Source organism: Diadema antillarum, unplaced genomic scaffold (assembly GCF_040938485.1).
Source record: "Diadema antillarum isolate AM-2024a unplaced genomic scaffold, OU_Dant_1.0 seq00000889_RagTag, whole genome shotgun sequence".
Classification (NCBI taxonomy): domain Eukaryota; kingdom Metazoa; phylum Echinodermata; class Echinoidea; order Diadematoida; family Diadematidae; genus Diadema; species Diadema antillarum.
The window spans coordinates 387,910-410,168 of NW_027271753.1; the positions used below are offsets into that span (position 1 = coordinate 387,910).

At 37.9% G+C, this 22,259-nt stretch overlaps 1 protein-coding gene across 5 annotated transcripts in view; it reads left to right on the top strand.

Annotated features, from left to right (window-relative positions):
• Window positions 1-22,259, top strand: part of LOC139740853 (forkhead box protein N3-like) — a 117,734-nt gene that overhangs the window by 55,841 nt on the left and 39,634 nt on the right. For 3 of the 5 annotated variants that reach the window (XM_071651433.1, XM_071651432.1, XM_071651431.1), the window contains exons 2-3: window positions 9,360-9,951; window positions 20,500-20,651. In XM_071651433.1, the coding sequence (XP_071507534.1) occupies window positions 9,376-9,951; window positions 20,500-20,651 (728 nt within the window). In that variant the 5' untranslated portion in view covers window positions 9,360-9,375. Of the gene's footprint in view, window positions 1-9,014; window positions 9,112-9,359; window positions 9,952-20,499; window positions 20,652-22,259 lie in introns of those variants that run through there. The other 2 variants (XM_071651430.1, XM_071651434.1) reach the window with 1 other exon arrangement.

Here is a 22,259-nt window from a genome sequence, read left to right on the forward strand (position 1 = left end):
TGGAAGATAATATTTTTATTTTCATGGAAGATAAAAATTATTTTTCTGTCTTGATAATCATACGTGTTTGCAAAATACAAACACTGTGCATAATCAAATGATTAATACTTGTAGAAACGTACATGCAAAGCTGTTGAGAAAATAAAACAACCATGAAAAGAAAACAAGATAAAAAGAATATACTGTTATATGTATTCAACTGAAGATCACCTGCTTATACTTATAAGTGCTCGCCATAAACCGATACCCTTTGCTGTCGTGGCTGCATGAAGAGCTGTTGCTAAGAGGTATAAAAAGGAATAGAAAATGGAGAATATTCCTGGTCTGTTTGGGACCTTCCTGGTCTATCGGTGAAAAGATATTAAGAATAGTAAGAAAAGCCTCTTGATACACATGATTATGTTCACCAAGGACAAATGATACAATACATCTTCAGCTCTTCTATCTATCCTAAGGAAAAAAAGAAACATGGAATATGGTTGTCTCTATTCTCTAGCCTTTTCTGCTACCGTGGGACTTTCAGGAACAGTGTTTTATGGTAAAGGAATTTCTCAAGCTTTATTGTGAGGCAAGCAATCTAACCATGAAATGAAAATAACATTTTACATTGTTTGGGCTACATATAGCTGAGAAGCCTTGTTGAATGTTTATGTTGTTGCCAAGGACAACCTCTTGAAATAGCCAGAAATATTTGCATACTGTGAGCATTGAATGATGGAGCTCAAAAGAGCTGGCAAATTGCTGCGGCATCAAACAAGATGTATTAGCATGCAAGATTAGAACATTCCTTCACTTAATCCATGTTTCACATGAATTCTTCTGGAAAGAGCTGTTTAGTTGAACTTGTGTCAATGTATAGTAGAGCAACGATATAATAAAAAATTCTGCTTTTATTACAAGTTCCCTAACAATGACAAAGATATTTGTCTGATAACGGTTAAGACGGTTGGTTGACGCTATACAGACTCACTGAGCAAGTCAGCGCCAGAGTAAACATGTAGATTTGTATTGGTGCTGGCGGGAGTCATTGTGCAAAGTTCTCTTAGTGAGATTCCTGTAGCAGGCTAGGGAACCACCCATTCCCACCAATAGTGCCTGTCACCCATCACTCTTTCATCCAATCACGCAATTTCATCAGAATATAACTGTACAGCAAAGTGGCAATGGAAATCACCATTGTGTGTTGCATTCTTTTGTAAGCAAGAGTTCATGCATGCTATAAAAAAAAACTACAACAAGTAAACCGTAGTGCCAGATAATGCCAGTCTTGCGTGGAGAATAGGCTTTCAAAGACTGTGTGTCAATTATGACCTGATTCAGTAGGCGTGCCATTTGAACTTGTACACTGGAGGAGTGAATGCTGTCCTTTTTATTCTTCTGAGAAAAATCAGGAAATCATGATGCTACCTATCTCAGGCAAATATTTGTAAAATACACAGTCAATATGTGTATGATGTTCTGGTTATCTATTCTGAAGAGATTGCGTAGTGCTCCTTTACTGAAGCAATTGTACTGGCTTTCCATCAGAGAGCGAAGTGATTACAAACTGCTCAGTAATACCTATCCCACTTACTAACCACCACCACACTCTCCAAATATCATCTCTGTTCACAAAACAGCAAAATATTACTACAAGTCCCACGCGCAAACACTAAGGCAGTCGAGTACACATTCTCATATGCCAAATCCGTTATCTGCAACACTCTACCATATACAACAACTCCATCTATATGATACAGAAAAAAAAAAAAAACTTTAAAAAGAAACTCAGTCAAACTGTTCCCATCAAAATGTAAAAATGCTTAATAAGAAATAGTTATTATCATTATTATTATTATTATTATTCATATTATTATTATTGTTGTTATTATTATTCATTATCATTATCAGTGTCACTATCATTGATCAAAAGTACTTCACACAAGAACACAATAATTGAAATGGTATATGAAATTCACCTTAGAGATGTCCATCTGGACCATACAAATGAAATTGGAGCTAATAAAAAGCATTTTCAACAAGAAAATGGAGTCTTGTCATTACCCTGATTACCTATTGCTTCTCAGACCTTGCAACCAGAAAAAAAAAATGATGGTACTGATGTAGGCTACACACTAGAAATTGAAAGATGCTCAGAGTTTCCATGTGTAAGTGATCCACTGCTTCAAGATTCACTTCTGGGGTGAAAAGGTGATGTAGGAAGAAGACCCTTTTCTTATCATGTCAAATGTATATCAAGATGCTTTGACATGATTTATGTCTGGAATTGCATTGGAGAATGAGTAGAAAGGGTTATTTGTTGTTTCCGTTGTGTTCCATCACTCATCACAGACACTCACAACCTCCTCCCTTGATAAAAAAATGAGGTAACTTAAGCTATTGCCTGTATCCAGTTCCATCTGGTTAAGATGGGCAAAGTTTGAAACTTACATCTGAGATGGTTGAGTGTGAGGAGTGCCTCTCTGTAGCCAGCCTCAGTTTGGAGTTGGTTAAAAGCTGAATGTCAGCATGCATGTACTGCAAAGAACCCATGTCTTACAGACTCTGAAACATAGAGTATCAAAGAGAAAGTTTTCCTCCTGTAAAGATGACAAATCATTGAAAATTGGAACATGGCAATCAATGCTCTGTCCCATATTTCATGCATGTCACTATGAAAGATTTTTTTTTTTCTTTTTGCATGCATTTAACTTTTTTTTTTCTATTTACTGAAGTATAACAACACCATAGGCCCCATATAATCACCATGACTGTATCACAGATTTGGTATTCATTTGTGAGACAATATGTTTGATGACATGTGACCCGCTACAGCAAAAGCATCTGAAAGTTGGGGGAGGTCGATTTTCTGAAAATGACATGACATTACTTTCTTACTCTTCCCCTCTAATTACATAACACAACTCATAAAAATACTCAGGTGCGGAGAAATCGATGATTTTTATGAGAGCATGTCGAGTGGTCTAGGAAATCAGTGTTTCAAGAAAACTGCCTTCAAAGTTTTCCTTCTGACGCAATCGAGATCAAGAGGAGGGTAAGACAGTTTTCACCTCTTGACAATAGAAGGTATGCTCCTAGCAACCTCCGCCATGTTCCCCTCAAGCTTAGTGCATGACCAATCAGTATCCAGGATGCCATGCACTGACCAATAAGATCCCTCCCTCGTTGCTAGGGGCAGAGTCTATCTGCGGCGCTAAATCCAAATCATCGGACACGTTTCTTTTTTGGGTTGAAAGTGGGAAAATCATGGTCCAGAAAACGCTGATTTCTTGCCTTTCCTTTGATCATTTAACTTCGAAATTTCGGCAGATGGTAGACGAAACATTAGACTACAAAATTATGCCCAAAACAGAAATTTGATGGTTTTGACCAGTTTTGATGATCTGACTTCAAACAAGATTTTCTCAGTTCAGCCATCAGTGACTTTCAGATCCTTTTGTTGTGGCAGGTCACATGTAATCCTAGCATGCATGATTAATTGTATAGTCTGAGTGTAGCCTTTACTTTTGTTTAAATACACAGTTATATGCTGTGTATAGAAACACTTGAACTACTTCCTTGTGAACAGAGCAATGGTGTTGTCATACTTTTTTTTTCTCTCTCTCTCTCTTTTCCATTCCATTGTTGGCACTAGGCCATGGTAACTATAGAAACAGCTTGCTCCAGTAATCAACAGTGAACCATAGTCATGGCAACCATGATTTTTTTTCCTTGATGCAGAGTGCAGTGTACTGAAGCAGATTGGCCTTCAATAGAGAGGTGACAAATGCTCACTGGTCCACATCCCAATTGTGCCCTGAACTTTAGAATCAGTGTTCTCTCTCAGTCATCTTATTTGGTGCATAAGCTCCCAAGTGCAGAAAGAGGGAAATAGGAGTGTATATCAATCTCTCTTTGGTGAGCTATTCAAAGGAGAACAAAATTCTTGTGTTTTTCTTTACCCACAACAATGGAGGGGAAGTTGGGTTGCTAACAATGGCTGAGCAAACAGTTGGGGTTTGAGTTGCCCTGGCAACTAAAAAGAAAAAACACACACAGAACCTTGTGATGTGAACAAAATGTACATTACCCTTGCTTGCGCCTCCATTTTCTTCTGGGATTTCATTTTCAATTTAGTGTTATTTTTCTGGAAGTGGTGCCCAAAGGGCAGTCCTACAAAGGCAACAAGAGGCATGGTTTTCTTTCTCCTGTCAAAAACTTTCCCGTATCCCTCACTAAATCTTGGCTGATTTAATTTCTCTCCAGGTGCTGAAAGCGATGTATTTCACAATGGTTGGTACCGGTAGCTTCTTTCTACTCTTTCATTGGTGTACCTAAGATTGAGGCAAGAACATTTGTAGCAAAGTGATGAGATACAATGTAGGCCTACAATTAAGTGACAGATTTCATGGTACCTGTAGACCACACCCACTGATATGTGTCACAGAAGCTGGAACTATGGAACGTGCTGAGATGAAAAGACACAATAAAAGACAGTTTGACAGAGCAACTGTTTTGACCCATCTGATAGGATTAGCTTTAGAATACTCCACACATTAACATTGTCACTGTCATGTCTTACAGTATAAAAGTATCATGCGAGGTCTGGATGACATTCCAAACAAATGAAGTTCCAGTAAGCCTATTGAGGTTGGATTAGTTGATATTTTGTTCTTTTCTAACTGTACATTGGAGAGTGCTATATTGTGTTTAATGACTGTTGTAACATGTATCCTGGCATGGCTCTGATCTCATTGGCGTCCTGTACACCAGAATCATTTTGTTGATTTGTAATTCCTCTGATATTTTGAATGCACAAAGAAAAGAAGTTAACTTTGTAATCATACAATGTTATCACTATGAGATTGCTGACTGTATACAATATATAGGAGGATGTAAGGTAAGGCATGTAGTATAGCATGGATACAGAATGCATTCATGACCCGTGGCTTTGCCATCCCACTATGGAGTGGTGTATCACACTGACAAATCCTTTAACCTTTGCTGCTCTTTTTATGTGTGGTTGCTATCACTTCTACACATGTGTAAGCTGTCCGGCCAGGGTGAGTTATGTCCAGCTCAAGCCAGGTTCAACCTATCAAGAATTTGTGATCCCAGAGGTCAGCTATCGGCAGGCGGCAGGGGCTGTTAGTAACAGTACTATGACTTCAAGTCATTGCCTAGGAAGGGTGTTAATGCTGTGCAGAAATAACGAGTGGGAGGTTAGTGAATTATAAACTTGGGAATACAGTGTGGCAGTGACAGTGACATTTGAAATTTGTAAACAGGTCAAGACTGTAAAATGACTTATATACAATGTAGTATCCATTACTTCAGTTCAAGCAAGAGACACTACATTGCACATGCCTGTGAGTCAGTTAATTCAAAAGTGCATTTTTACACAATTTCAAGTTATTACAATATTAAGATGGAGTTAAATCAAATGGTAGTATTGTAGAGGTTTTATAAAGTACAACTGGGACCTAGAACAAGACAGTGGTGGAATTTAAACACTTCCAATCTTTTCACACAAAAATGCTGTGAATGTTACAATTCATAAGTTAAATGTAGATGAGGTGCTAACGTTGTGGCCTTATAAAGTCTCCCATTGACCTGCACACAGATCTTAACAAAGTTTCCTTTCTAATATGAAATCTTAAATGAAATCAGTTGTTGTTTTGTTGCAGTTGCTTAGTAATGATGACTGAGGGGGGGGGGGGGGGGGGGATGAAGGGGCGGAGTTACTGAATTCCTGGCCATAAATATGATTTTTATGATATTCTTGTGGACAAACATTGGGTAGGAGATGAATTGAGGACATTATCACCATTCTTTTTGCATCAATATATGTGACAGCAACTAATAGGCCGATTTGCCAAACGTAACCTTTATTGTTCCAAACATGTTTGGTTGCCATGGTGTATAGCTCTGCCCTGTGCTGTTACAATGCTCATTCACATTAGCATGTGATTTTTTTTTTTCTTTCTTTTTTAACTTTACATAACAACCTAGGATTCTAGGTTGTTATGTAAAGTTGACTCCTTGCAAAATTTCTAGCTTAGCTGTAAAACCATGAAAGGTTGTCGTTTCTCAATGCCTACATTCAAGTGCAGTGTAGGCTGCCTGCTGTAAACATCCATATTTTCACGCAATTAATTTTTCGCGCTGAGCAGCTCAAAGACATATAGGCCTATATGCGGGTTCTTGAATTGCTCTGTACGATTGTCAATCCATTCAAAATGTGCAGAGAAAATCGTGAAGATATTTTCGCGGGTTGTAGAAGTCGCACTAGCCAAAAGTAGCGCAAAATGCGCGAAAATTAATGTACCGCAAAAATTTGTGCCTTTACAGTAATGTTTATTCCGTATACATGTAGCATACTAGTAATGGTCAAGTTCACCTTCATATACACATGTGAATTGTGAGAATGCAGCAATAACACAGCCTAATGAAAGTTTGAGGAAAATCAAACAATCCATTCAAAAGTTACGAATTTTTGAAGTTTGGCTGCCGCCATCGCTGGATGAGAAGGCTACTAAAGCTTGTGATGTCATGAGAAGAACGATACAAAGAAAATGTAAAGAAAATTCAACATAATTTCACTTTTCTGGCATGATAAAAGAGCACTTGACTCAACTCTTTCAGAAGGCAGAGGGAATGATATTATCCTTATCATATAGGCCTATGTCAGGTACAAATGGAGGGAATGTATACTTTTTCAAAAAATTAAATTTTGTGAAATTCTCTTCATATTTTGCTGAGGCCTATATCCTGTACATGTGACATTGTAGTGGTGTTTTCATCCAGCAGTGACTGCAGAGACTTAAAAAGTTTTTAGCTTTTGAACAGATTGTCTGATTTTCCTCAAACTTTCACTGATGTGTTCTATTAATATTGCTGCATTCGCTCATTTTACATACAATTTTTCCTTTAAGACTTTCAAAAGAAAGAAACTAAAAAGGGATGCCTTCTAGACTAGAAGTCTATGCTCTGATAAGAGCTTTGAGCCACATTCTATAAAAGTTTCAAATTTCAAGTTGTCCATCAACTTTTAGTGGTTCAGGTTTCACTGGTTCTTGTGCTCATTACAAGTGTTCCTCTGGGTTTCACATGCTTTATGGGTTAATCAGTACATCAAAGGTCTAACAAGGATCCATGGAACGTGGTATTTAAAGCGTTTCATCTTTCTAGTGTTCTCAAATTTTGCTGGAAACAAGGCTCACTGAAACTGATCCCTCAATGGATTTAGAGAAGGAAAAAAAAATAGGGAAAGCTGCTGTGATGAAAATCACATTTTTAGCATTCCAGCCTGACTCAGCTGACTGTAAACACACAAGTTGGGAGTAAGAGATTCCATACCACATTCTCTGTTTAGGCAATGCTCCCATGACTGACGGCTCACAGCTATACCTTACATATATGCACACAAAGTAACATACACATACAGTGTACAAAGAAAGAGTAGCATTTATGTGACTATTGTGAGCATGATATGGATAGGTTGTAGAATAGCTTGTCTTCTTAAACACCTATTGATAAGCATTGCATATTGTAGATGTAACATTGTCATCTTTACAGGACAAGTTCACCTTAATATGCAGGGGGGTTGAATGAATGCAGTAATATTAGTAGAACACATCAGTGAAAGTTCATGGAAAATCAGACAATCCATTTAAAAATTAGAAAGTTTCAGTGCTGCCGTCACTAGATGAGAAGACTACTATGGTTTCTGGGCCCTGTTGCTAGAAACTTTGCGTTTAAACGCAACTTGCAACTGATTGTCACTGGCCAATCAAAATCATTGTTGCATGCATGTCTTCTTAATAGGGCAGACCCTGAGCCAATCAGAATGGTTGTTTCAAAATTAGCAATTATTTGCAATTGATTGCAACTTTCTTGCAACGGGGCCCTGATGTCACATGTGTACAACATTATGAAAAAAAAATTAAAAGAAAAATCAACATATTTTCACTTTTTTAGCACAATAAAAGAGCACTTACTTGCCTCTTTCAGAAGGCAGGGGGAGTAATATTACAATGTAGGCCTACCCTTAATATACATCAGTAGCAGTTCAAGGAAATTTGTACTTTTTTCAAAAAATGAAATTTTGTGGAATTCTGTTTACATTTTCTTTAGGACCTATATCATTCTATGCATGTGACATTACAAACTGTTATAGTCTTCATATCCAGCAGTGACTGCACAGAGATATTATAAATTCTTAACTTTTAAATGTATCGCCTGATTTTTCTTAATTTTCACTGATGTTTTCTACTGATATTACTGCATTCACTCAATCCACATGCATATTAAAGTGAACTTGTCCTTTAACTGGTGTTCCCATGAGGAGTAACAGGATACAGACTGATATAAGGTTGCTTTCAGCAGGAAGGTGAGATGAAAACATCTCACCTACTTTCAGTCCTCCCAATTCAAGCAAGGCAGGAAAGAAAGAAGAGACAGACTTAACACCAGAAAAACGACATTAGGTTTACAGTGAGAAAAGGGGAAGAAATCTGGTCTATGTCAGCAGTATGATAGAGTTATTGTCTACCATAAATTTCTTCCTTGATACTCTGATACAACTTATGTAGTGCATGCTGTGTATGATCAAATAGTGACATATTTTCATGTACTCTGAATTAATGTGTTTGGGTCTTTTTCTCTTCTGTCTGCTGTTTTGTCCAGCACCCTCACATGCAGTCATGTTTAACACTTGATGTTTGATGTTTTGTTCATTGTTCATATGGAAAAAAATCATATGCTCCGCAAACAAAAATCTGCTGCAAATTTTATACGCTGTAACTTCTATCTCGTCAGCCCCCCCCCCCCCCCCCCCTCCACAAAAATGAACTTTTCATTGGCCAATGCCACGGTGGCACTTAGTACACAACTGATTGAGATTAGGTTGAGCTGAGTCTGTTGCACCGTTAGTTCCAAATGAGGGAGTGAGAGGGCCTTTGTTATGCAAATGTAAGGGGGTTGGGCTTAGCAGAGAGGTGGGCAGGAAACCCGCTAGTGCACCCCATTCAAGCCTCTCCACCAGTTAGGACCCTTTTCATCCCTCTCAACTTAGATTCTAACCAAGGTATTGACTAAGAGGTATTGAATATGGCTTACTCTCAGGCAATGGTAAGTTGTGATTTCTCCTTTGTGTCATAAGTGTATTGCTACTCTGTTTCTTTTCCTCCAAAATCTATTAGTGGCAAAGAAAGGGTCTCCAGCATAGAAAGATTTGGTGATAAAGAAAAGTGTGGCATGAATACGGCTTCAGTTTCCTTGTCATTCTTTCCTTTCCTAAGAAAATGTTTCCGGTAATACTGAAGTGAGGTGTTTCCTAAGTTTCTTTCTTGACAACTCTTATTTTTGTTACCTTACAGGTGGTGATTGGCCACCATGCCTCCTAATCGCAAGCCAGAAGACTCTCTCTTGAAGAAGCCCCACACTCTGGGTCTCAGCCAGAGTTTGCCTGCTTCCTCGTTATCTACTGCTCTCAAGCAAGTCAAGATTGAGATGGAGGACACAGATCTGGACCTCAACAGTAGTTGCTTTGGGGCCATCAGAATGGATAAAGGGCCATTAGAAGATGATGAACTCAAACCCCTGGGGTGGCTGCACACCACAAATGTCCTCAAGGACATCAATTTGGACGATGATGAGGATGATGATGAATCGTACTCCAAAGAAAATGATGTTGGTAGCAATGCAATCAATGGGTATTATGGTTACCAAGATGATACAATGGACCCTCATCGACACATTAACAGCAAACCTCCCTTCTCCTTTAGCTGCCTCATCTTCATGTCTATTGAGGACTGCCCTCTCAAGCGTCTTCCCGTCAAGGAGATATACCGCTGGATCCAAGACCACTTCCCCTACTTCCGCACTGCTCCTACTGGCTGGAAAAACTCGGTGCGACACAACCTCTCTCTTAACAAGTGCTTCCGAAAAGTTGACAAAATCAAAGGCCAAGTAAGTGAATTTTCTTGTTTCAATGAGTGTTCCAGTACAGAGTAGGATAGATAATTTGCCTCTGAAGGTTGTTACCGTTACTTTTCATTTGTGATATTTTGATCATGATTAAAGATACAAAGGTATAATGTATTGATATGCACAGTCTGTCCAAAATGGAATGCTAAAGTAGTAAGCTAAATTGGATTTGTTAGATGATACAGCTAATATCATGACAATCCTGCATTACGTGTACAAATTCAGAGTAATAAAAAAAAAGAACAGAACAAGACATTTGAAGGGTAGCACAGTGTTCAGGTATTTATCAGATTGAGACAGAAGTTACAGGAATTAGGAATTAGTGCAAGAAAAGCAAAAATACTGGGTTTGTAAGAAAACACGGTTTGGTGAGAATATCACTGTGTGTTTCCAGACCGCTACTTTCCTTGCCATTATCCCAGGTTTTTTCCCCTTATCAACACTCCATTTTTTACTCATTTCCTGCTTGGCTGAGAGGGCAGGCAACTTTGATTTGATTACCATAGCAACCGATGCTCAGTTGCTATGGTGACTGATGTGAGTGTGACTTTTTCAGTGGGACCGTAGCTGGCTGCAGCCCCTCACTGCACTGACAAGCTCTGTGCATTGTGCGTAGGAGGAGGCTCAGCGTGGCATGTCTTACAGCCCCAATCATTTCTGGCACTTGGCTAGTATTTGAGACCTGAATTGAATGTTTGATAGTTGATTCAGAATTTTGATTTGCATGTAGGATGTTTCTCTTTATTTTTCTTCCTTTTCCTTGTATATATTAGAAGTTTTGATTTGTGACTTTAATAGCTGTATTGATTTATTTTGTGGTTGTTTTTTTTTTGCATGCACTCAGTTTTGATTGGTCTTTATATCTAGTTGCACTACATTATCCCATTTTTTAAGATATTATTTATAATGTTAGCCTTTTTTGCATTTAGATATTGCTGAATTTTGTTCAGTCTAAATATTAGTGAGAATTAAATAAAATGTCGCTTAGATATAAGAAGTCCTAAGGCATTTATCCGGGAAACTTTGATCCCTTATGTCATGCTGTGGATATGAAGAAAATAATTCCAAGTTTTAACTTTTCCAGCAAAACATGAAGACCAGGAATAATTCTTCTAATCATGTTGTAATCAATATTATATTGTATCCTATTGTACTGTGCTAGTGTAGACATTTAGAGGAAGGAATTTTATCTTCTGGTGACTTCAGATGACTGTGCTGTTCATTTACATTTTTTTATAAACATCATTGCCTCATACACACACAGAATTTGCATGTATTTCCTCATTCATGTCATATCAGACAGATTTTGCACAGTGCTCCGTGCAGCTTTCTTTGTAATTACCTGCTATAGGAAGCATCAAAAACTCAACAACCAATCGTTGGTGTGGAACATAACATATTTGGTCATGCAAAAAAAGAAAGAAGTGGAGCCACACTGCTCTGACTTCATAACAAGTGACTTAGAGCCAATAGGGCGGGGTTAAACGATGAGGTATTGCCATCCAGCAGCCAATCAGAGGGTGCTTACACAACACCAGAGTTAGTTCTGGTCTCTTCCTGTTGGCATTGTTCTGAGTAACAGGATAGAGTGTTAGACATTCCATGGCAAAAGCCTGTGTATTTGAGGACAGTTTTGCAGAAGAAGAAGGAATTTTACGAAGTGCGTGTGAGGGGAAAAAAAAAAGCCCCTGCCATTATACGTGATTATGATGGATTTGGTTCATTTAACTTGCAGAAATATTGCTGTGGTATACAAATATTGTTTGTTGCAGGAAGCCTTGCCCACTCTGATCCAGTGATATTTACTTTAAGAGACGACCAAACTATTCCCTGGTGTTTTGTGGGACACAGGGAGTGGGCACAGTGAAGAGCTAAGTAGGGAGAAGAGTCATATTGAATATTTGTCACCTAACGAAATGGAATAAACATTAACAAATGAAGTAAGACTCACATAACGATAAAAGATGTTAGTAGTGATTAAATCATCATGGTTTCAGAGTGATGATTCCCCAACCTACATCATAGACAGTGATTTCACCAAACTGTCACCTGCTATTGTAAAACAATAAAACTTCAAAAGAATAAGTTCTTAAAAATGCATAAAAATGTAGGATCAAAACAAAAATTATACAAAAATGTCAGTGTTCATATTTTACAAATATAATCAACAGGATATCAAAAAGATGAGTTTTTCATACAGATTTAAATTTTCAAAATGTGTGATATATCGTATGTTCAGACGGAGATTTTTCTGTCATGATATTGCCATATATATTCAAATGCCTAGGATTTCACTACTTCAAAGAGTAAATTCTTTGACTTTGAACATATGTAGGTAACAACCGGGCTGATATGGCTTCCTGAGTTCACTGAGATAAGCAGAGGCATATCCATGAAGACATTTGAATACAAGTGTCAGAACTTGAAACACCATACAATGTACCAACTCACATCGGCAACCAGTGAAGACTATAAAGGATAGGAGTTACCCTCAGATTTCATTCTGTGTGATATAAGCAATTACTGTAAATATTACAAATTCATAATGTCAGGGGTTTTTCATGATCTCTTACAAATGGCCTTAAGCCAAAAAAAAAAAAGTGTTTCAGGGCAAGCACTGGGGCAGATAAAGAAAAATTGGAGGCCCAAAATGATGCACAAACTTGATGATAAGGAAGATTTACATAGACCACCAAAAATTGAGATACATGCTAGGCATAAATCATTATGAATTAACCCTTATTTAGACACGATTTGATGTTCTGCTGGCAGTAACTTGACAAGAGCCTGCTCATTCACCACTGCTTGAAGTGAATTTAATTTGATAGGGATAAAGAATAAGTTTGAACTTGAATGATCTGACTTCAAGCTTTTAATAGTTAAGTCACACTCTCTATATTTTACACTGTACATTCATTTGACATTTCTAAACAAAATTTGACCTTAGTAAATTTGATGTACAGAGAGTTTTGAGAGTATTCTGTCATCCATAATGAAAGCCATACATACAAGTATATCATGGTTCTACTTCAGTATAGCAGCATTTTATTCACACTGCACAAGATATGTAGAGCAGATCATTCGAGGAAAAAAAAAAATGGTCGTACCTATAGATAACTGGCTGGATTTCCATTGCTAAATGGACATATTAATATTTAAAAATAACACAGCAGTGATGAAGACTTTGGCTACACACTCAGCTACATGATGAATGTAACCATGGCAACCAATATGGCATCAACAGAGCCACAAGCCACTAAGCTTATTTTTCTTCCCAAGGGAAAAAATGCTGCATAAAAAAAAAAAAAAAGACACACACCTATTTTTGTGTAACACAGAAAATATATAGCATGCTGTTTTGGTTGAAGTTGAAAATAAAAATATTTGTTGATCACATTTTTTTTTAACTTCCTAGAAAAGAAAGATATTTTTAGTAAACCTTACAAATCTAGAACTATGGTCACATGATCATGCTGTCAGTGTCTACAAAATACGATTCACATTGATACAGTACTATGGACCCCATTTGTAATTTGATCATAGTATCTTGTTCCAGGTACATCTATGATTGAACTTTGTGTCCCTTCCATGTAGTGAGTAATAGGAACAGCTGTCACAATAAAGAAACTCATATCAGGCAGTATATCATACCCTGGCTCTGCTCTAATATTTGTCTTATTCTTAACCTCTTTACTTGGTGATGTGCCTTTGCAGTTGTTAATATATTCTACCCTTATCAGAGCATGAATGCTTTCCATGTCTTAAGAAATAGAGTAAATTGTATCCCCAGTTATCTTTTGTTAATACCATCAAGTTTTGTTAACTAAGGCTGTCCAGAATTTATAGCCAAAGACTTGATCTTTAGTATGTAATCAAAAAAAAAAAAAAAGTATGAATGTTGTAAATGTTTGCTAAATAGTTATTGAAACCATTTGAATAGAGAACAAAGAGAGCAAAGGTGCAATTGAACACCTGCCCATCAGCAGAACATACAGATTTGAAATTTGGAAGGTTAATACTAGAATCCTTTTGATGTTTATTTGTGTTTACTCATGTTGCCATGACAACCCCCAGCTGATAGTTGCACCTGCAGTGTCTGTATATGAGACTAGAAATATCAAACAAAGCAGATCAAATGTTGATAATTGTGTGCAAACCACAGTGTGGTATTGTTGAGGTGTGTGAAAGGAGAGGCTAAATGAAGTAATAGCCCAGCTGCCTCCTACAATTATTAGGGTCACAAATCTCTTCCAGGTTCCACCCTCCCATGTCCTGTTAGATGGCTTCTTTTCTTTCAGGCAAATTTGATGAGTGATAGGTATTACTCTCTGTTGTAAGAGCAGATAAAATAGTGCAGGTTTTCTTTCTTCCTTGTCGAACAAAACAATTCCATTTCTCAGCCTTTTCTTGTAGCTAATAATGTAAAAACTTGCGAGAACATCCCCCCCCCCCCCCTCCCCCTTTGATGGAGAGTAGGTGGTGGTTAGGGATACGAGGGTCATGTATTGCCCCAGGTTCTCAGCTTCAGATCTTGGTTTTTGTGGCTTCAGATTGGTGTAACATGATGACATATGAACAAGGATTTAGCTTGAAGCATGTACATTATTAGCACTTGCACCTGTAGAATGCTGAAGTTTAAGAATCAAAGATGTATTAAGTCATTCAGGGATTCATTCATGCTGTTCACTTCAGTCTTGGAGCACAGTCTTTGAACAGAGTTGAGGATGTCTGTGATATCAAGTATTGATATTATGATTGGAATTAATCAGAATTGGTAGAATATTGAACTAGAGAGTATAGCTTGATGCTGTACATTATCAGTCTGATCTTGATGCTTAATGTTTTTTCTTTGTCATGTGAAGAAATACGCCAATGAGTAGAGTGGCACAGTCTTTAACTCACAAAATGGACAATTATAACTATTCAGTCTTTAAAGGACAAGTCCACCTTCATAGACATGTGGATTCAGTGAATGCAGCAATATTAGTAGAACACATCAGTGAGAGTTTGAGGAAAATATCATTGCTGCATTCATTCAATCCATATGTATCTGAAGGTGGATTATCCTTTAAAGGAAATATTGAATCAATAGCATGCTGTACCAGCTGTAGCAGTATGATAAAATAACCTCTGCCAGCGCTGCATTCGCCACACCTCACTAAAAAAGCAGCAGTCTTGTTGTTGTTGTTGTTTTTGTTGTAGGTATACTCAGAGGGCTTGTACCTTCTGGGAATCACAAAATATGAAACAGGCCTACTGTGCACTGTTCATTTCTCCTATTCTGCAGGGAAAATGGCAGCACATTTTGAGCACATGTAGAGATTGCAAGCTGAACAGCACATATTGCTCTAGACACAGCCGTGTAATATGCCAGTGCTAAAATTCTGTTTGGACACGATCCTTACAAGGAAGTCCTGTACTTCCTCCTTTAGACTCTACTGTCTCATGGAGTGCTAATAGGAGAAACAGTAACTAAGGCCCTGTTAAAACAAAGTATTAGAGGTTGCTACTCTCAGACAAAGAGGAGGAAATACAAGTTTATTGAACTCGCGTTGAGCAGGCTGTTGATTGTGATGCTCAATGCTTGTTTGAAGACCACAAAGTAATACCAAAGAGTCCAGTAGAACATGTAGTCTTCTTTTTGTGTTATTATTTCTGTAAGCCAACAAGCAAATTAGATCTATATGCAGATGAATTTATGTGATATGAGATTCCATTGCATGGAAAAAGAAGCCAGCATTAACATGCCTCCTAAGCCATGGAATTAGGCTAGAAAGAGGAAATATGCTAATAACAGAATGAGGATAACAAGAAGACATTTAATGAAAGGCAGTGAGAGATAATTGTGAGAGAAGGCTTTGTTGGAAGGAAATTGCTGATTACAGACAGCTGTTGCGAGACTGAAGGACAGCAGGCAGGTAAACATATGTAGTTGGGCCACGTTTTCTGAGATCTCAACTGAAACCCTATGCAGAAGAGTATGGACAGGTATAAAAGAGAAAGGTACAGACAGTGTTTGAATGTATAAGTGGAGAAAAGGAAAGAATGTTTCAGTGTCCGGATATCCCTTGATAGCTGGTATCCCATGGGTACTCTTGAGGCATTTGGCTGTACCCTGTCAGTCACCGTTACCATGGTGATGCTTCCATGATCCTCATCCTCTTATTGGACAGTGCCAGTAGTCTCTCCTTGGAACTCAGTTGTGTTACTGGCACAGCTATTCAATCATCACCACAAATCTGAATCATGATCGATGCCAGCAGCCAGACAGTTAACTTTCATACAAATAACATGTAGCAGATTGTAATACAATTGTGCATCTTTCACACTTTAGCATTTGTGGGTAAGTAAAGACTTTAGCATGTATACAGATAGTGGGCATGTATACAATAAGATGAGCCTTGAAAAAATTCTCAGATTGTCTTTGGCAGCATGATATTCTTTGTTTTTTAATGATTATATCTGTGATGACCAATTCTAACATAACTTTGACAAAAATGAGCCAAGCACAGAAGTCTTTTATCAAAAATCACATCATAAATTCAGTTTTAGTTTTTTTCCCCAATTTATTTGTTAAGTCAGTACAGACTCATATTTAACATCACATTTTCATACAATTCTGACTGAAACATTTTTCTGTTTGTCAGTAATATTTGTACAAAATTATCAATATGAGCATAGGGTCTGGTAAGGCAGACAACAGCTATCCTCAGCTGGCTGGGGAAGGAGCTGTTGTTGCCTAGCAACCAAAGCTCCCTGGCAACATGGATGAGGTCAGAGACAAGTTGCCTTGGCCACAAATTAGTTTCTTCTCACTTCTTGTGCTTATCCTTATTTGCTCCTATGTTTTCTTGGATTGACTGGGCCCCTGCAGTGTGAATTTATCTAAAGTTTATTTATTTTGGGACAAAAGCATAGAAGCTTCTTGTCACCTGGTTCCTTCGTTTTGAATCTCATCTTTCCCTCCTCTCTCCATGCTTTTCTTTCTGGGGACACTTTAGAATAGGGAAAGGAATGAGGAACTAGAGATAGGATGAAGTCCAGGATTGATGGCTGTTTGTCAAGTTTCCTGGTTTCACAGTGTCATCAGTTCCTTCTGATAAGTAGAGAAACTATTCCAAGTCTTTCATCTGTTTGCAGTGTGTAGTACATGCACTTGGAATGATTGATGTTACCAGTTAGCCAGATTGTCACTCTGAGTGTTGTACAGTTAGATCACTAACATCATATCTACCTGTGGTATTCTTGAGGAATTCTTTTGTAACTCCCACTCAAATAGTAACCTGTATAGGAGACCCCTCTCTCCAAAGATCATCAAATTTGAGATGTAGATTGCAATTGACATCAAGCAGCTGAACTATATAAATAATGTTGAACTATTTCTTTTTTGCTTAATGATATGAAAATTATGTTGATTTTCCAGTTTGTCTCACAATTGCCTAAACACCTCTCACACAAGTTTGAGTGGCCTTTGATTCAAATATTTTATTTTGATAATGAAACTCATAATTGACGTAGCTAATAGTTGATACATCTCATAGTTCTCTGGGGGTTGGTTGCTGTGTGTTTCCATGATTCATACTTTAGATGATTTTATTGGAGTGGCTCATCATAATTATTCTACTCTTCATGTATATGAATGGTTATGGACTTGTCCGTGAGAGTCCAGTTCATGTAAGATCACTAATCAAAGTTTTTTTTTCCCCTCCATGTTGGAATCCAATGCAATTTCCTGAGCTTGCACACCATGTGTTATGCTATGCTGAAATCACACTTCATGTGAGGCAGACTCCCCTTGTGAAAACACCCAACACTTTCCAAGGGCGTGCCATTGATTCACAACTTGCACTTCATTTTTCCCTCCAATTTCAAACTCCCATTTTGTGAACAAAAGGGAGGAGGGCTGCATGCCCCAACAAAAGACTCCTAACCAAGGCTAAGTAACCAAGTGTGCCAGCTGGGGCCTCCTAGTCTTGGCAGTACAGACCCAGTGCAGAGAATACATCATGACTGTGACACTTAATACATGACATGTTACAGGCAGCTGTATATGATGCCTTACACTAATCAGTGGTATCTCTGCCTTCTCATTAGCTATGCCAAAAATAAGTCAGGTTTGTTTGAGAATCATAGTGCTTCCCTGCCAAGTTTCAATGAGCTCCTGAAACTGCAGACCATTTTGCTCTAACCAACAAAGAACGCTAGGGAAGACAACAATAGAGCAGTGGCAATGCTTGCAGCACATGTGCTCCTGTACAAGCTGTTGTTTGGTTTAGTTACCATGGAAACTAAGCAAATTACAGAGATGATGCCCTGAAGCAGTTTGAGAGATTGCTTCTCCTGTTTCCTGCTCGACATGTTCCCTCGACTTTTCTCTTTCTTCATGGACCGTACCCTGGCTATCGTAAGGTCTTTGTTGGCTGATTCTATGCCCTTATAAAGTAGGCATGTATGCCGTCTCTGCTGATACCACAGCAGTTTGCAACTTTTTGTCACAAAGTAAAGAGCTTTAAGAAACCAAGATATAGTGTTCATGCCTTATTGTAGAACAGTCACATAGCAGTTAAACTGAATAGACAAATTAAAAATGGCTTTGTATGATTATGTGTACATTATTAATACTCTTTGTAGCTTACTGAACTCTGAACATTTTACACAGTGTGTCCTTAAACAATCATCCTCTCAAAAAATATGATGTATCTTACAAAATATGAAAATGGATATCCAAGTTCAGCAGAACACATTTCCATTTAGAAGACATTAACAGTATGTAAGATATATATCTATTCCATTTACTTAACAATTTAGCATTTTATATTAATGTGAAAATTGTACTGAATGGCTCTTCATTGTGTATAGATGGAGCACTCTGTAGAAGGTGGCATGTTAGAGCAGGTATGGTGGTTATTCTATAGACGCCTTTCATATTCTCCTGTAGAGATCAGCCACAGGAAGATATTAGGATATGATGACCTTTAAGAAATGATAAATACATAAAACATGGTTAAATTGGTAACTTGGGATCTTTATATCCTGAGTGTGCTCTGGTGGTATCCCAGTGTTTTACTGAGCATGACACATCACAGTCACTATGGCAGTGTTGGTTGGGTGATTGGAAAGGTGTGATTTTATGATAACTAGTAAGTATGTAGCAGGAGTGAGTGAGAGAGAGGGAGAGGGAGAATGGTAGAAGTGGGAATGAGAGGGGAGAAGCTGGGTTCTCTTGGCCCAGATAGTAGGTGTGAATCAGCAGCCTGTGAGCAGGGGGTAATGACAAACATAGGGTGGGAGGTAAGGAAGGATGGGTGTGAAAATCAATATAACTATACATACCATCAGTTGTGATTGGGTGGCGTGAAAAGTGGGAAGGGAAGGGGTAGACAAAGATACTGCCTTATGAAACAGCCTTGTGTATACCCACTTGATATGAAAGAAATGATTTCTGTATGAAGGCAAGTGGTTTCTTGATCCTCATTAGCTATTGTGATCCTCGAATGAATGAGACAAGACGTTAGATTTTGATTTAAGAATGCCTATTTTTATATCCTGTAGGCTATACAAAAGTGTTCCTTCTTTGCAAAATTTTAAGATATATTGTCTGTCTGCAAAGAGGTGAATGGAACTTCTTCATCCTCAGCTATTTGGCTTTGAGACTGGGTATATCCGCTTAGTAGCTCATTTTACATTGTAACAAGAACCTGCTTAGCAATATTCAATATCTTGTATAGAATTGGTTGTAATGAATTGTTCAGATTTCAGGCATTCCATAAATATCATTAGAGTTTTTGTCACCTGACTTGCCGAGGAGTGGTGTGTGGGATGTTCCCTGCTGTGCACAGCTCCTTGCCTCTGCATCAGAGAGAAAATTCCAACGCATCATGAATCATAGCTGAGATATGCTGACAAAAATGGCTGGTTGGTGGATATCGGTTAATCATTGATTTGGCGTCATTATACAGAGATTTTATTCATCATTATGTGATGATAGAGGCGTTGCTAAGGTTGATGAAACAGTCCGTTAAAGGGATATTCACAAGCAATACTTATATTTTCCACCCACAAAGAAGTGACAATATTGTTCTCACGTAAGTAGAATTCATGGATTGATATCTCAAACATCAAATATAGACTCTGACAATGTAAGACAATATCCAAGATTATGTAGTGAAATATTCCAAATACATTTCTGAATATTGTACATTTAAGTAATTTATTTGATGGATGAGTTTCAGTGTTAGATTTTACTACTTTATGGAAATAGTATACTGCATTTGCCTGTCACCCAAAGTATGAATGTTGAACAAGTAGTGTGAAATCATATATTGTAGAAGATTCTGTAAATGTAGGAATGTGATGAAGAGAATTACATGTAATGACAGTATAGCAGAGTGTCCATGAATATAGAAATGAAGTGTTAGTAATATTCATTCATTGCTGTTCACTGACCTGTATCATATTGTAATTTGGTGCGTGGTTTCTAAAGTGTTAACTGATTTTGAAGACTGATGAAATGATTTTGTTGTGCTCCAGTCTCTAGGAAAAGGCTCTCTGTGGTGTGTGGATCCTGACTACAGGCCAAATCTCCTCCAAGCATTGAAGAAGACGCCCTACCATCCGTACCACCACGTCCTGCCATACTCCCCTTATGGCTTCTCTGGGGGACCACTGTCAAACATCTCAAGGTATGTTGTGGACAGGCTCAATTTACAGTCACTTGCCCCATTAGCAATCTTAAGGGCATTCACCCAGTCTGCCTTTAACCCACTGAAAATGAGCTCATTTTGCTAGACCACACATTTCCCATAGACATCTGTCTTGATTATTGGGGGGGGGGGGGATAGTCTTCAATGGGCTAAGGAAGAGAATCACATTATAGAGAAAGTGCTAGTGGTAGATTGATAAGACTAGAACACAAGGAACTCTGTTATATGTCAAGACAAAGAAAAAAAAAAGATGGCAGCTTTCAGGAAGGTTTCATACAACCTAAGGTAGAAATGCTTGCTCCAGATCAAATGTTGTCAATGTTTCATGGACTTGCCAAAGTTTGGGTCTCCCATTGAATTAATGTAACCAGTGGCCAGTAGAGACAGGTTGTCACCTGCTTTAGGGAACTGATGACAGTCTATTCCGCATTGTGATCAAACTTCAAACAAAACCAAATTCTTTCAGATTATCAACCCAGAGACCAAGTTATTGAAATGACACTCTTGACCTGTATCAACTACTCATATGCCAAAAAGCACACACTCAACCCACTAAGGCAAACTTTACTTTAGCGCTACCTGGAACAGAAAAGAAGCCCAGAATACAAGAACCTAATGTTGAATACACTGCAGTTAGTTATACTTGATAAATGCAGGTCCTTTAAGGAAACGAGGCCAGTGTTTACTTTGTCCTTCACAGAAGTCATGACACAAAAAAGGTCAATCTCTTGACCTTGAGCTACTCATTGTTTTTTTCTTTTTTACCTGTAAGTTAGAGCAAAAGAAAAGAAAAGAAAAGAAAAAAAGAAAATATCGAATTAATACAAAATGAATTTCTTGTGCAGGAGCATGTATGATTTTTTTTTTTTTTTTTGGGGGGGGGGGGGGGGGGGGAGCCAAGACGCTTTTAACATTCTGGACTTAGAACTCAAAGGTTACTAGGTAATTTAAGTTTCAGTTTCATTTTCATTTTTTACCAAAACAGGAAGAATGTAGGCCTATATAAACATTGACAACAGTTTGCAGTCACAAACACATCAGATAAACACCCCCCCCCCCCCCACACACACACACATGCAACAGAAAGAATATGGCATTTTTATTTCTTAGACAGAGGTGTGTAGGTACATATGCTATGGTAGGTGTCAGCCAGAAAGGAAATGTTTAATGACCCTTATTTATGGCTGACCTATAGAATATTAATTCAACTACAAAAATTTCTTGAGTTTAAGTGCACATAGAAAATAACAAGAGGATTTGTCAAGAACAAATCAAAACACTCGATGGCAAACAGACAGTATAGATGTCTCACAACTTAAGCGATGAAGGTTTAATACTACTAATAACAATGAAGTGTATCTCTTGACACAAGAACAAAACCGTCCATCATGATTTGCCAGTAAAGCCGATAAGCAGGATAATTGGTGCAAGGGGTAAGGTATCCAAGTGCTTTTCAGTGTTTTGAATTCAAGTTCACTTTGAGTAAAATATGCTGCAGTCAATACCAATTGATTTGTGACAGAATTACCAATATGATGAAGTCAGCAGACTCCTATATTCTTCACTGAAATTTTCTTTTAAGTTGCC